Source organism: Macaca thibetana, chromosome 18 (assembly GCF_024542745.1).
Source record: "Macaca thibetana thibetana isolate TM-01 chromosome 18, ASM2454274v1, whole genome shotgun sequence".
Lineage (NCBI taxonomy): Eukaryota > Metazoa > Chordata > Mammalia > Primates > Cercopithecidae > Macaca > Macaca thibetana.
This window is the reverse complement of record NC_065595.1, coordinates 3516490-3532953: the sequence shown is the minus strand read 5'-3', so window position 1 is coordinate 3532953 and position 16464 is coordinate 3516490. Positions and strand designations below refer to the sequence as shown.

Here is a 16464-nt window from a genome sequence, read left to right as displayed (position 1 = left end):
GCTAATTTTAATCCTACCACTAAACCGCTAATCCCATGACTCTACAGAATTGTCCCCAAGTTTATGTTGCTACGGCAAGTACTTGCACATGAGGAATTCACTTACTTATTAATACTAAGTGTTTTATTTTTTAAGTTGGTTTTAGGAATGAGATCATCTTGCTTGCCTCTCATTTTAAAAAGTAAAAAGCCATTTTTGAAAAAAGGAAGCCACGTGAGCACCTGGGGTTGGACTGCACTCAACACAACGTTAATGTAAATTATGCTTGGTGTTACTCAAAAGGACAAATTATCATCATTATGCTAATGGTCATGCTAAAGACATGAAAAGCTTTGAAATGATTCATCTAAATCTGGTGGGAATATGATCATCAATGTGAATGATGGTATTTTCTCAAACTGGCATAAAAATGTTCTGTCTGTGTCACTGATAATGTCAATATAAATGATGCATCACCAAAGGCAACGTGCACTCACACGCTCTACGCTCACGTTCCCGGAGCAAAGCCCCAGCCCACCTTTCAGTCCACATATGCCTTGCTTTGGGGACACACATGTGGATGAGTAGAAATTTGTTTACTTCTTTTGTAAAACAGAGAAAACGGGATGATTAACGCTAACAAGACTGAGACAACGAGAGAGGTGTCTGGAGACACATTTGCTTTGGTGTCGACTCGACAGCCATACAGAACGTTTAAAATGGAGGTGGCATCTTCTGTGGCGTTCCGTATTAATAAACTCCTGCAACACGGCTCTTACGCGAGCCACCCTGTGAATTCAACACAGGTCTCCCCAAAAACCCAAACCAGCATGTGTAAACAAAACATAGCCTAAGTGAATACACCTCAGTTCTGCCTGTAGATAATTCCAGGGCAGTGCCACAGAAGCTCAGGAGAACTATTAAACAGGACTGTCCATTTGTTCGTTAATTCGCTTTCTTTAAAAAAAAAAAAAAAAGATGGAGACAAAACCTAAGTCGTTACGACAAAAATAATAATAATAAACATACTTTTTTGCTCTAGATTAAAATCACCGGAATAATCAGGAACTAAACAGTGAATCTTCTCTTTCAGACCTGCCCAACTCTTAGCCTTATCTGTGACCAGTAGAAGTCTTAACCACTCATATTCAAGTCTGTGTTTTCCTGAATTAACACAGTCACTCAGCATTGAACGGCAAACCATTTCTCACAAAAATTATATCGGGGAAAAAAAAGTGAAACTTGTTCACTACACCCTTAAGTATCAACTGAGTAAGAATCTGCTAAAGCCACAAACGACCTCTCTGTACAACTTTCAATGCATCATTTACTGTACTAAATTTCAAAGAACATTCTCAAATGCTGAAATAAATCAATGCCCAAACACAGCATCTCGTCAGCTCATGCAATATAGGTTAAATAGTACCATATGGCACAGACAGACACATGCTGCCCTTTTCTGAAACAAAGAAAAAAATTCTTAAACAAATGTCCTTTACTTTCACATGGGAAGAGTGAGGGATTAGAGAGTTCTTCAAGTGTTAATAGTGCTGAAAAATTTTTAACTCTTAGCCATTAACAAGAAATTATAGTTTTAATAGAGAACCTTGATTTTTAAGCCTGTCTTTAACTGTGTCCTGAAAACTAACACCACATCTTCCTCCACGCACACCATCTCCTAAAAAAGCAAGAAAATAACAGGACAGCTGTATCCTGGAGGCTGAGCCGGCACCAGTAACTCCCCAGGGCGGCGAGAGACGTTGTCTACCTGGTTTTGAAGGAAAAAAAACACCAGATTCCCTCTGCCTTGAAAATAACAAAACACACAAAAATCTCATCCTATTTTCACCACTCAGTTGAGGAATTGTCTGGATTTCACAATTATATACGATATATATCTCTTCTTGGCCCAGTAAATTCTGAGATTCTACAGACTTTATTTACTTCCTGACCAAGGTTGAGGGGGAAGGTACAGAAACAGGAATACAAAGTAAATCTACCAGAATTAACAAAGAGTTAAAATACAGTATATGGTAAGATGTATCTAAACCTACTATGGTTGTCTTTTAAATAATTTTTCCTACTCTCCTGCTTGTGTTTTAGTCATTACTTAACATATATTTACATGTTTGCTTTCTAAAAATAGTTGCATTTCTAATTACTCCTGCTTTGTAATTTTCAGTACCATTTGAATTAAAGATTAAATGCCAGATCTTTTTTGGAAATGACTTTTAAGGCATGTTGAGAGCCACAAATTACACTTCTTTACAATTCGAATGTATACCACTGGAAAACATCTCATGCTAGACATAAATACGATGATGGCTCTAGCTTTGGAAAGAGAAGCTTCAGCTGTTCAAGTCACGTGTGGCCAGATGCAGAGCATAAGGAATGCAAAACAGTTGCAACTGCTGGTTTTCACCAGTCCATCTAAAATACACTTCATATACTTTAGTGGATACTAGAAATTTCAAATGCAAACAATGCATTTATAGCCCTTATAAATGTATCCTTCTTTATACTATTTATAGCTATTTAAGTCATTCCCCTAAAATATTCTTGTTAGAAAAATTAATTTTAAAATAAAGATACTTTTTAAAGAACAGAAAGAGACATTCTAAAGTCAAAGTTGTTCTTTATTCCTCCTCCTCCCATAAGGTTAATTTTATTAATCATTCATAAATGTAAGTATTTGATATGATTCTTTTCTTAAAAGGGGTTTGCGACTTTTCAAAATTCCTGAAAATCAAATGATTTTGATAGTTCTCGTCCAATGGTGGGTGGGAGGGTGGTCCTAACTGAGGGCAGAGGTCATTCCTCTATCAAAGAGAACGTCCCGCCCCACTCCCAAACTCACTGGTTCCTGGGACCAGAGAGAACCAAGGCCAGGGCTTCCATTTGAAAAACACTATCTTCTCTATGGCCCCTAGATACATTCCCATCATAGGCTGCTGCCACTACGCTTTCGGCCAGTCAGGTGGAAGGACTGAGGATGAGAGCCCCAGGAGGGGAGGGAGAAGAAGGGAACAGCTACACTGTCAGCTCATGCCACCAGTTAGCCACCAGCCCAAAGGGAACCTAACCAAACAGTGGAACCACCAAATAATCACTGCTGCACAAACAGAGGCCTGTCCACAGCCCCCACCTCCATCTGCCTCTGAGAACCTCCACATCCCTCGGTGCCTCTCACACACAGGGAGATGTAGTCCAACCATCACCCACTCAGACCTCACAACGGATGCACAGTCTGACACTACAATTCACTTGAAAAATGCAAATCTAAATGACATGCAGTTCCCAACAACAGGGTAGGGGCCACTTCCAAGGTCCTGTGAGCTAAACACAGTAATAAAATTAGTCCTTCACGTTTAGCCATTAACAGTGCTGGAAGTGAAGCTCTAAGGTGCCAAATCGCAGGCCGCCAGGAAAGGCCTTTTTGCAGGATGCTAGTTAGGCAGTAAATGCAAATTCAGGGAAGTAAGGATGTGCTGAGGAAGTCAGAGCGGCACACGTCCAGCTCCCTGAGCAGTGAACAAACCCACGGATATTCTTTGCACTACGTTCAGTAAGATAGGCAACTGAACTTTTCCACAGCTTCTAGAACTTTTGAGGGGGAGGGGTCGGGACAGCAAAGAGATGCATTTTTGAAAGAATTGACTGTGTCAGAATAGCTTCATCCAAGCACTAAAATGTATAAACATTCACAGCATGAAAGATGTCTGCTTTTGAAGAAGAAATGTTACTTCCAAGTTCAAGCATTTATAAAGCAGATACCTAATCAAATAAATTTAACTTTCTTCCATTACAGTTATATTCCTAATAATTAAATCCATGTCTATCACTGAGAAAGTTACACATCTCCAGTTAAATTTGGCCAGCTGAAAACCAAAGAGAAAGTGGATCGTGTTTCCTGCACATTTAACAGCAATGCCTTCTTCAGTCAGAATCTAGTAATAAGCGAAATACCATTTTTAATTAGGTAATTAACACAAGTCCTTTTCTCCTGAATTGAAAATGGAGTAAAAAACAAAACAGTGCATGTGTTCAACATTTAAACAAGCATATTATACAGGAAAGTGCACACGTTTGGACAAGCTCCCTGCTGCAGAATGCAGTCAGCTTATATTTCAGTCTCTATCTCTACGGCATTAAGGTATAATGCAGCTGAAACTCTAAACACAGTCTCCAGTCAGACTTACAACCACTCCCACCAAATTCTTTTTAAAAGATGCCTTCTCTTAAATTATGAATAAGACCAACATGTATTCTGGACAATGAATAAATAAAAATCCACAACCACCCAATACAATGAGTACTAGTTTTTCAAGAATAATCCATGACTAAGCTCTACGTCAATTGCTAGGCCATGTTATCCTTTTTCCCCATTTGGTAAGACTGAAAACCATCTGTTGGAGCATACCTCATTTCAAAGTATTCTTTAAAGAAGTCCCCTTTCCTTTTTCACATATGCTGCTAAACTTAATCACATCAAATGCTTCACTTATAAAACTCAAATATCTCCTTGCAGGAGGAAGTTAGGTAAATGGAGTTAAAAGTTTCATTTATGAAAGTGAAGACAAAGTGCTTTTCACATTGTGACCTCTTTTCAAAGACCTCTCTCATTCCCTTCAGTCAATTTTGGTCTCTGGGACAACATCTTACAAAAAAAAAAAAAAAAAAAAAAGTTAGAAATGTAGGACTTCAGGATTCCAGGAAAAATAAAATCTCTGAATTAGTAGACGCTGAAGCTGGTTTACAAATAACAATGGGAAAACACTGGTGAGGTAAACTATTCTCAGGATGTCAACAATTCGTAGCAGACACATTTCTCAAAGTTCTTGATCTAGTGTATTTCAGGATATTAAGCCATTTGGAAAGATTATTCTAATAAACAAAAGCTTTCCGAAATAAAAATAAGCAGAACTCCCATCTCTCTATGCATTGTTGAAAGCTGTACACACTAAACCTGCTATTTTGGTGTTGTTTCATTTTAGAGAGGCATTCCCGTTCCTCTTGGTTAGTTTTATTACAGATCCACCGGGATTATTATTTTTTTAGAAGGTTAATGTGCTCTGGTGTTTCACTATATTCAAATTAGCAAGTGTAAGAAAACAAAGCCATACAAATGAATTAAGAAAAACATTAGACATGCTTGTACCTTACACCAAAATTCAAATTCAATTACCAGAATACTTGTGAGTCTTACACAGAGTTGAATTCATCCCAGAGCCCATTCAAGATGGCCATGGGGGTCACTCCTGTGAAACTAAAGATGTCCTCCTATAAGTAACCCAACTCTCAAACTCCTGACACCATGGCAGGCTCCTACGCAGCTTCACTCTCCAATTTTACTAAGAGGGGGCGAGGGGTTCTCAGACCCATGCACAATAGTGGTGTGCGGTATATTTAATTCTGGCTGGTCTGTGTAAATATAAATAACAGTTACTTGACGACATAATCAAAGAATGCAAGTGAAAATGAAGCTGGAACAAACCAATGACAAAATGAGCTCTTTTTATTTTACATGGTAGTAGCCAGTATCCTAATAACATGCATGCCTAGCTCTTTTAAGTAACACATCCCTAAACCAAAATACTTCAATCATATTAATAGGCTGGTTTTTAAAAAAAAGCTGAAAAAGCTCCTTTTGGGAGCCTAGCCCCCTTTGCATCTACTGGAGCCATTATCTTTAATAGTATTTAGTCCATAGCCCCATGGTGAACGTACATCACTCAGCTTTTAAATCACCTTCAATCAAGATTCGAGACTGCATGGCAGGTTGACAGGCGCAATGCCTTTCTGCTGTATGTGTAAGTCGGATCCCCACTAAAGTTCCTTTTGTGACTTGCTGGTTAAGTCAACACGGCGAGTGGACCGGAGGGTCCGAGGGCTCCCTCCTTTGTTACGCAGGGGACACCCCTGGAAGGCCAGCTGAACGCCCACGGGCACATCTGGGCTTTTCCAGGCAGCCCACAGAGCCATCCCCGGCCTCTTTACCGCCGAGACACTGTGAGGTCACACACGCAGGACACAAAACCCGCACGCAGCAGCCCCTCGCGAGGCGCCCCGAGCCCGGGTGCCGACCGCCAACTCCCACCCCAAATCCGCTCGCGGGCGCAGGACCGGTTCAGGTGTGAACACTTATGTAATCGTCCTCGGGGCCACGCCTTTCCCACCGCCCCACCTCCGCCAGAACAAAGTGAAGTTTAAAATAGAAACCAATTACCTGGCCTCCGCCGCGCCTCGGCCCCCGGAGCCCGGTCCACGCCGCCGCGCGGACCCCCGCCTGGCCCGCAGCCCCGCGCAGACCCCAGTTCCGGACCGGACCCGCCCCCCTCCCCGGCCCCGGCCCTCCACACCCCCATCCGCTCGCTCCCCCCTCACCCCGCGGCCTGCCCTTCCCCCCGCAGCCCCCTCTCCTCCTCCGGGCCTCGCTCCCGCCCCCGCCGGCTCCCCGCGCCCGCCCCGCTCGCCCCCGCCCCCCGGCCCGCACAGACCCCCGCCTTTGTTATGGTGCGAAGTTGGGCTGTGGGTCCGTCTCTTTCACTTCTTGGGTTACAGTGCAGCCGTGTGACGTCCGCTCCACATGACGGGGGCGGGGGGCGGGCGCCGGGGGGCGGGGGCGGCGGGCCAGGCCCTCCCCGTGCTTCTCCGCCCCTTCCCGCCCCGCCCACGGCCCTCCTCCTGGCAGCCCAGCAACAAGCGGCCACCGCCCCCACCCCGGGGCGGGCAGGTGAGTCCCCCCGCCCCGACCCGCCCCCAGCCCACACGGCCGCCCAGCGCTCCCGCCCCCGGCCCCTGGCCACGCGAGCCCCAGGACCCTCAGTAGCGCCCCAGCGCCGCTGCAGCTCAGACACACCGAAATAGGAATGATTTAATCCAACGACACCTCCCAGGGCTGCCCAGTCCCGGTTCCGCCAGCTCCTGAGATTGGGGAGGGGCAGAATCAGGTGGAACTCGGATTGGGGGGCGGAAATGGCCCGAGTGGGAGGGAAGGCGCGGGGTCGGATGCTACCTTGTAACCGAGTTAGGTTCCTGCAGAAAGGAAGGACGGAGGTCGTCCACGGACCCTCGGGTGACCTCGGCGCGGCCTGGTGGCCAGGAACACCCGTGCGTGGACGAGGTCCCTTCCGGGGGTCTCCCTGCAGGGGTCTCCAGGGAGGAAGTGGGCACGTGGGTCCTTAACCTCTCCATTGCATCATCCCCATCCCGGTGGGTACAGAAGCGCAGCAACCCCGCGATGCTCCCGGAAGACACCGCGTCTCCAACATTTACACGGAGATGGTGCTCGGCTCAGGTCGGGTCCGTACGCTTCCTGAGGTGCGTACTACGAGAGCCACACACATCACTACCGATATTCCTGGGAAAGTCGGTGCCACAGTAAGTCAGCTGCAAGCGTGGGGTGGCCGGTGACGCGCTCTGCCCGTGAATACGCCCATTGTGCAGGGCAGACGCAGCCAGGGCGCAGCGTTCAGGAGGCGGGTGGGCAGCCGAACTTTCACTAGCCACAAGCGCTTCACCTTCTAGAATTTGCCAGGGACTAAGCATCAACTCCCAGTGAGAAAATAAAATGTGAAGTTGGAAGACACATGCTGCCCTTCACTTTTGTACGGAGTTCACATCAGTTTCAGCAATCCGCGTTCTCAGTTCGCTTTGCCCGGGCGAGTGGGCTCCATCACCTGGACCAAAAACGCACCAGGATGCGCCTGCCCGGGGCAACGAGGCCGAAGAAACCGCACGTTTCGAGTCCCCAGTTGCTGAGAAACAATCACAGCCCTCCTCTTTTCTTTCCCTCTTGCAGGTTCCGACCTGAATCCGAAAGTGCTTCTAAATCCCATGCTTCACAGAACGTTCGGAAGGGGAGGCGCTCCGTGGGGGCTGCTGCGTGCCCATGTAGCTGAACCGACTCGAATAAAAGCGTGTCCACGTCTACATCACACATCTGTGTAAATGCAGAAGCCTGCGGATGCGCGGAGCTGGCCAGACTTCACAGTGTGCAGACACATGGGCTCATGCACGCGCGCGCGCTCACACACACTCACACCCCAAATTACCTCCGGGATGGAGAAAGCCGCTGCGGATTGGCCAACAGAGCCGTCACTCATGCCCAGGGGGCAGGGAGACTTCGCAAAGCTGTTTCCTTTTTTTTTTTTTTTTCTCTGCTCTCCTCCCTACCGTTTCATTTAATGGTAAAACAACAGCAGAGCTCTGAAAGTTAGCCATCTGCGCGGAGTTTGCCTTCTTTAAGGAGGGAGGCGTCAGACGATATCCATTTAAATATATTTTGTACTTCCACAAAGGATAGAAAGGGAAATTAACGAAGGGAGTGGAGGCGGAAAGGGAGCTCCGAGTAAGAAGGAGGGGTCATCCCGCGGCGGGGGAGGGAGCGGGGGCCGAGGGCCAACGCTGGGGAAAGAGTTGTTCTCTACACCGAAAAGGGACTTTGACCTTCCATTGATCTCTCAAAATTAAAAAACGTTTCTTCACAGGTTAGATTGCAACAAACGCTCGTTCCTAATTTATGAACTCGTCCTTTTGATTTTATTATTTAAGCATGCGCCAGCAATCGTGTTTCCTTAAGAAAGAACTGACCTATTTTTGGCTGGAGATAAACGATCATGTTAACAGATGTTAATCTTGTAATCTGTTTTTCCTGTAAGCACTTTACCTACCCGGGTTTCAGACCTTAAAAATAACATCTTTTCCAAAAAGACCTGACGTCACAATTCACTCCCTGAAAAATCACACTCCCCCTCCGGTTTCTTCCCCTGCAATGATTTCAAAGACATTAAATCTTTTCCACTTTATAAATGCTGATCTGTTCTGCCTCTACTCCCACAGGCTCTTATTTGCATTTCAAATTCCACAGGTTACACCAGTCGCCTTTTCAAAAAATGTAAACCAACAATGAAGCAGCAAATGGCTTTTTGTGCATCTGGATTAAATAAAGCACAGAATGAATATATTTGAAAAGAGGACTGCGCAAGTTGATCTTTGCACACCCAGAGACCCAGTGACTCTTTATCAGCGGAATGAGTAAGACACACAGCCCCCAGAGCTCCCTGTCTGATCCCGGTCTGCTGCGGGAAGCTTATTAACGCTGATAATAGATGGGGCTGACTTACAGACCCACATTTTTCGGATAAAAGGCTGGTTCCCTCTGGTCCCTAATTGCGGGGGTCCACTGGCTTTCCTCACCGCACACATAAACTGCTGCTTTTAAATACCCCACTCGGCTGCAGTTTAACAAACTTATTCATACAAAGTTTCTTTAAAACTTGAGGCGGTTTAATCTAAATACTGATCATAACTATTCAGTCTGTTAGTTCTCCCTGGAAATGGCAGCGGAGGCGCCTCCCCCCACCTCCCGCCCAACCACACACACCCCACCGCATTCTTCCTTCATACACCCGGGTTCATCTCGCCACCGAGGCCTCCCCCACCCGCGCCCGGCGGGGCGCAGCTCCGAGGAGTCCCTGCCCACCCCTCTTCGAGTCGGTGCCAGACCCTCGCCCCCACCCCCACCCCCGCCCGAACTTCCCTTCCAGGACCTCTCACTTCTTTAACGTTAGGGTCACTTAGAAGCTCCCCGCAGACTGGCAAGCAGCCGGGGAGGGGGCCGTAAAAAACAAGGCCACCCCCCCCTCCACGCAAATACGTCCCCTAGGCAGCAGCGCGCTGTGCCCACAGGCATCGATCCCATCCGCCAAACCCTTAATAATTGAAGCGGCTCCTCAGGCCCGCAGCCCCATCACCCACCTTCATTAGCCGGAGCGTTTTACTTTAAAGTAAGGCAATTTGCTCTTTGTCTCCTAATGGATGGAGAGCGCATCCGAGCTCCCCTCCTCCCGCGTCGCCTTTGACGAAGTGTACAAAGCCAGAGCCTCTTCCGCGCTCCCACCCCGGCCCCCACCCCGCCCCTCCACTGCGGTAAAAACCACCTCCCGGGCGCTCGCCCCGCCGCCCGAAGTTGCATCTTCCCCTATCCTGGAATTGCAGAGCAGACCAACTACCCACAGGGAAAGCCAAGTAGCCCTCCCCGCGCCCGGGGGGCCCCTCCCCGGCGCACCCCCCTCCCCGGCGCCTCCCCACCACCCCCAGCGGCGCACACCACAGTCCGGGGCACGTCGGGGCTCCCGGCCCCGCGCCCACCGCCCGCCCGCGGCCCCTGCGGCGCAGCCCTCCCCCCGCCCGCGGCCCCTACCTTGGCGGGGAGGCGGCGGGCCTGGGGAGGAGGACGCGCACGCCCCGCGCATCTGAAGGTGAAGCCGAGCGCCCGCGGCGCGGAGCCGAACGCTGCACTAGACCGACCGCGCCAGCTGCGCCCGGGCGCGGGGGACGCGCGAGGGCGCGCGGGGCCCACCACGCGCCCGGCCCCCTCCCCGCGCCGCCCGCGCGCGCCCTGGACGCGCTCGCCCTGCGGGGGCCCCGGCGCCGGCCGGGCTCGGGGGGCTGCGCGGCACGGAGAGGGGGCCGGGCGCCCACGGCCCGGCGCAGGCCGGAGGCTTCCCCCAGCCCGGGAATGGTCTGCCCTGTAGGAAACGCACACTCCACTATTGTCTCATCAGCACAAAGTTCTGCCACACTGCGGGGACAGTCTGGAGGCTTGCAGTGACTCAGACACAGCCAATTCCTCCCCTAATAGCACTGAATCACGATTCCAGCGGCCAGTGGTCGCCCCTCGTCAAGGTTTAAGGCTGCGGCAGCCCCGGCTCCCGGAGGCCGTTTCCGCGCGCACACGCGCATCCACACGTACAGACGTGCTCGGGATGCGGGGCCCGCCGGCGGGCACCTGGGCACTGCGCCCCAGCTGGACTGAAATGGGGACACCCCTTCGGGGGTCCCAGGTGCGTGTGCATTACACACGGCGTAGCGTGTGCGTATCACTCAACTTCCTGGTGAATGCCTCTGGGGGTGTTCAGACGCAGGATCAATACATTAAGTCCCGAATCAAGGGTCACAGAGGTCCCGCTGGAAAGACTTCAAACAGCGGCTCTGCCACATGGCCATTTAAAAATGAAGGGGTTGTTTACTGGTAGCCTTCAAAGTTCAACTCTTATTTTTCTGTTCTTAAAACTTCATTTCTTCACCTCACCTACTCCCCACGGGCAGTAGTTAGTTGTAGTAAGTTGAGTCTGGGACTAGAAATCCCAATTGGACTCCAAAATGCTCTCCTGGTACAGGGCAGGGAGGGCTGGGGTGGGGGAGGGGAGGGAGGGCGCGCGGGGGCGGGGGAGGGGAGGGGCGGGTCGGAGCGAGCGAGGGCGAGCGCCCCTTCACCGCCGGTGACGTAGACCCGGGGAGCTGCGGCCTGCGGAGGGGTAACACTAGCTTCTCCCACCAGGCTCCTGGCCATATTGTTCTCCTCCTCGTGATAACTCCGCAGTGGAGGTGGATTCTGTCCAAGACGCCCAACGTGGCTCCGCGCAGCAGTCAGCGCTGCAATCCTGGCGGTTACCTCCGCGGCGGCGTCTCCCTTTGCGCCTCATACTCGCGGCCCGCGGCCCTCCCCAACTTAGGGCGTTTACAAAAGAAACTACTCCAGACGCGCTGCAAAGGGAGGCGCTTGTGCCCGAAGGCTGGAGCTCAGCCGCGGGGCCATTCTGCATGTGTGATGTTTGAGGGGGGGGTCGGGGTCGGGGGGCGGGGGGAGTCAGGCAGAAAGACAGGGAGAACCTCTGCGATGAAGGATCCGCGAGTCCTAAAATGTAAGCTCCGTGTGACTGACGATCTGCACTGATTTGGAGAGCAGGCGTGTTAAAGGTCACGGACAATTGTTGCTGGCTTCAGCATGAATGCCTAAGTGGGATGTATTCTTCAACAGTCACATTTAAGTCTGATTCACCGAAAAGTATTGACGTGCCCACCATTCATTTCAGTACACTGTGAAAATGCACAAAGAAAGTATCCCCAAATTCAACTAATTACAAAGCTATAAATGGCTTGTATACACATACTACATGTAGGTAGTAACAAAGATTAAAAGTTGAAGACTTGACACTTTAATAGCTTTTTGGTAGGATTTTGGAATGAATATAAGTCAGTGCTATAGACCTACATTCATCTGCATTCTTGGGTCTATTTAAAAGTACAATCTTGCACTAATAATTTCCATGTGTTGAAAATGGACAAGGTAGATCATTGAATGGTGATCAAGACTTCCAAACCCCTCCACATAAAACTGTAAAATGTTCATGACTTGCTTCCTTTTTGTAGCCGGTTTAGGGCCCTGTCTTAAGTCACCCACGTGTGATTTCACTCAGGGCATTGTCTGTCTACAATAATATTGTGCTTTTAAACGATTTCCTTTCTTACACATTTATCTACAACGCATGTGAAATCTGAGAGCATACTTTGATGGATGAGCAAGAATTAAGTCCTGGTGTCTGGTGTGGCAGACCTAGAAAATGGCAGCTGGAGAGCCAGCATCATTTTGTTACAACTGAAACGTGTTCACATTGATTGTACACAAGTCACTGGTGGTCATTAGTCAATGCACTATTCCTAGCTCACTCCACACACACCAAAAAAAGGTGTAAAAATCAAATGTTTAATACAAGTTTCCATACTATTCCTGTAACCATATTTAGCGTTGCCAACATTTCAACTGTCTTAATGGCTTCAAACTCTTAAAGTAATCGTTAGGCAGTAAGGACACTGCCCTTGGAATGGCCCAGGAGAGCTTCTCCTCTTTTGAAATGTTTAAGTAAATTATACTATTTGGATGGAGCAAAGTCAGCAGTATTAACCGTTGAATATTAATGGTTGATTTTGGCTACTTGTTTTCTTTTAGTGATATGTGATATTTTACACATGTATGGAGCACATGTATTTGTTACAAGCGTAGAATATGTAATGATTAAGTTGGGGTGCTTAGGGTACTCATCACCTGGGGTATTTATTGTTTCTATGCGTTGGGAACATTTCAAGTTCTGTCTTCTATCTATTTTGAAATACACAATCCATTGTTATTAATTGTAGTCCCTCTAGTCTGCTACCAAATATTAGAACTACTCATTCTATCTAACTGTATGTTTATACCCATTCACCAACTTCTTCATTTCCCCCTCCCACCCTCTGTAATTTTATAACAGACAATAATTTTGGTTAATGAAATAAATGGGGGAAAAAAGCATTTTCCCTTGCTATTGTCTAATGAATTATTTGTTCAGCCTTTGGGATTCCACTCCTTTCAACGTGTGATGAAATGGTGTTCAATGGTTATGGAGTGATTGAGCACATTTATGTTAGAAAGGTTCTTGAGGACTTCCATTATAAAAAATAGCTCAGAGTAAAAACCAAAAAGAACTCCGCCCACCGCAAAAAAAAAAAAAAAAAAAAACCAAGGCCTTGAGTGCATAAAAGCTGGAAGTGAAACTGCCTATACTATAGCATAAAATCTAAGACAAACTAAAAAATATGTATTAAATATTCATGCTCAAAAATTTAAGTGCTCTGATTAGACAGTTGGGTGTGCTACTCATTAGTAAACAATATTAATCCTATCTTTGTGTAAATTTATTAGGATTGTCTAAATTATATCTGAGAAAGAAGAATTATATTACGCAACTAAGTCAAGGAGTAATCTTTTGTTTTCTGAACTACAATTTAGAGATTTCAGAGTGGATTAGGGATAAATTTGATTTAAATTATCAAGAAGTATTCCTAGGTAAAGACTGTTTTAGGAGTACAGCTGTTCACTCCCTTTGTATTGTTTGGAATGGGTAACTATTTTGTGTATGAATGGAAATTGGCTGTTTATTTAATCACTGATGCTTTCAAAAATATTACACTAATCCTAATGTGTTGGGGTTTTTTTTCCCCTAAAATCTTTCCTTTTCATGGAACTAAAAAATTCAGAGAATACACTGCATTTGAACACGGAGGAGGGAAGAAACAGCCCTTCCGCACGGGTGTCTCGATACAGAATTTAACATAGGATAATCCCCTTCGTGGATGGTGTGGCAAAATGATGATTATATTTTAAATAGAGTCTTCTATAAAGACTGTTTGAATCTAAAGTTAACAGAATATTTTAAATCTTAATTTAGGAAACTATCTCAGTTCTTGTACACATTTCTTAAAAACACACACACGCACACAAAAGAAATCACTTCTAATGTGATCTACACCCAGAGTCTTCCGTGTTTACCCTAAGATAGCTTCTTACCGAGCTTTCTCTTGTGGGGTCTTTTATTTACAGGATAATTTGAGGTCAAACTGACGGTGACTTAGGTTTAATCATGGTTGAGACTTGCACGTTGCTTGAAACACTTTTGTGAAAAATTTGTTCCTCCCTCTTCTGTATTCAGGTGTAAGGATGCCTTCAACAGGTTCTATGCCTGAATTTTTAGTTTGCTGAATAATCCACAAAGCATCGCCTCAAGATTGGATGCAAAATGCACCCGTGTGTGGGACAGAGAACGCCTTACTCATTTTCCCAGTAGCAGAAATCTTAAGAACTTTCCCACGGAACCAGCATTGTTAACAATCTGTCCTTGTTTTCCACACAGAAAAAAAAAAAAAACCCTTGCTGACCCACACACTATTGTTATCGCAACATAGATTTTCGTCTTACTGATTTTTGTGCATATATTTTGAATAATGATAAAGACGACATTGACAAATACAAATCTTGGATCACAGAGTTAGGGTATTTTTGCAATGGCGGCGAAAGCACTGTAGAAAATGTACTAGCAGTTCAAGCAAGGCAGTCACATTTTCTCACCATTTGCAGTTTTTGGTAACTCCATCAGGACTTCACAGCAGGTAGACGACCCTCAAATCTGTTCTTAATTTCAACTTAAGTAAAAGACTCTCAGCAACAGCTGGCTTCACAATTGCTGATACAGAATTCCACAGATGTGGTTGAGAACGGTTTGAAGAATAAAAGGAACTAGGCCACAGACCAGAATTCATTTAAGGAAAGACAAATTCAATCAAGATTCCTCTTTTGAAAGATTGCCCGTGTTACGGAAGAGAGGGACTTGTTTTTCTTATTACCTTTTCTGATAATCCTACAGTATGTTAATTACTTAGCAGACAGGTTGTGACCTGTTAACACCACACTTTCTTACAACAGCAAAACCACTGACTTTCTCTGCCCCCAAAGCTCATTATGGCTCACCATGCATAACTGATTACATGTGCATGTTTATGCAAACTTTGCTAACGGAACTGAAAATGAAATAAGGGAACCAGCAATACCTCCTTCGCTGTGGGCAGGCTAGGTACACTTGTAATGAAACTGAGTAGGGAAGACCTTTGCGTGAGATCTCATTTGACACATGCATGATACAGTTCGAAGGAAAGCCGACTTGGCATTCAGGGGGTTCGCTGGTGTAAGAAACAGAACCAAAAGAAAAGAAGTGGTCAGCATATGAATGAGTTGTCATAAGTAAGGAATAAAGACATTTTGTTGATGGAGAGGTCAGCCACAATTTTGGCGGGGGTTGGGAGGGGACTTTTTAATACACATAATATAAAATTAACCATTGTAGCCTTTTTTGTTTTGTTTTTGTTTTTGAGACGGAGTCTCCCTCTGTCGCCAGGTTGCCAGGTTGCCAGGTTTTTTGAGACGGAGTCTCGCTCTGTCACCAGGCTGGAGTGCAATGCAGTGGTGCGATCTCGGCTCACTGCAACCTCCGCCTCCCGAATTCAAGCGATTCTCCTGTCTCAGCCTTCCGAGTAGGTGGGACTACAGGCGTGTGCCTCCATGCCCAGCTAATTTTTAGTATAGTGTCCTCAAGCTTATCCATGCTGTAGCATGTAGCTGGGTATAATTTTGCCTATCTTAAAGACACATAGACTGTACACGCAGGAGATAACTTTTAGAAAAAACTGATTAATAGAGTGACTATAGGCTGGACGCAGTGGCTCACACCTATAATCCCAGCACTTTGGAAGGCCGAGGCAGGCAGATCATGAGGTCAGGAGATCGAGACCATCCTGGCTAACACGGTGAAACTCCGTATCTACTAAAAATACATAAAATTAGCCGGGCGTGGTGGCGGGCACCTGTGGTCCCAGCTACTCGGGAGGCTGAGGCAGGAGAATGGCTTGAACCCAGGAGGGGGAGCTTGCAGTGAGCCAAGATCGCGCCACTGTACTCAAGCCTGAGTGACAGGGCAAGACTCCATCTCTAAATAAATAAATAAATAAATAAATAAATAAATAAAATAAGAGTGACCATAATTTCACCAAAAACAACTCTCAAGAATTTTTCTTCTGTTACCTAAAATGACTGATTTCCTTATTTGGCTGTCTTTGTCTTTTCTCACCTTGTAAGCTTAAAAAGCAATATGACAGAAAGCCTTACCGCCTTCCCAAATTGAAACTGTAACAACATGAAGCCACCCTATGGCCAAATTGGTGTTACATTCTTTCTGGTTAGTATTTTCAGAGCTTATTTATGACTTACAAGCAGATGACTTTAAGGAAAAAAAAGAAAGGAGGGGCCGGGCACAGTGGCTCACACCTGTAATC

General features: G+C 46.7%; 1 protein-coding gene across 1 annotated transcript; it reads left to right on the top strand.

Moving 5' to 3' along the window:
• Positions 1-10378: 10378 nt before the first annotated feature.
• Positions 10379-13114, top strand: LOC126941265 (putative uncharacterized protein ZNF516-DT). Its single transcript, XM_050767613.1, has 2 exons — positions 10379-10826; positions 11324-13114. Exons 1-2 carry the CDS (start codon positions 10749-10751, stop codon positions 11717-11719), a joined length of 474 nt encoding a protein of 157 aa, XP_050623570.1. The 5' UTR covers positions 10379-10748; the 3' UTR covers positions 11720-13114.
• Positions 13115-16464: the final 3350 nt, after the last annotated feature.

Coding starts and splice junctions, on each gene's coding strand:
- LOC126941265 (XM_050767613.1), top strand. CDS start 10,749: ATGCGGGGCCCGCCGGCGGGCACCTGGGCACTGCGCCCCAGCTGGACT. Junction 10,827..11,323: donor CACCCCTTCGGGGGTCCCAG/GTGCGTGTGCAT, acceptor TTCTCCCACCAG/GCTCCTGGCCATATTGTTCT.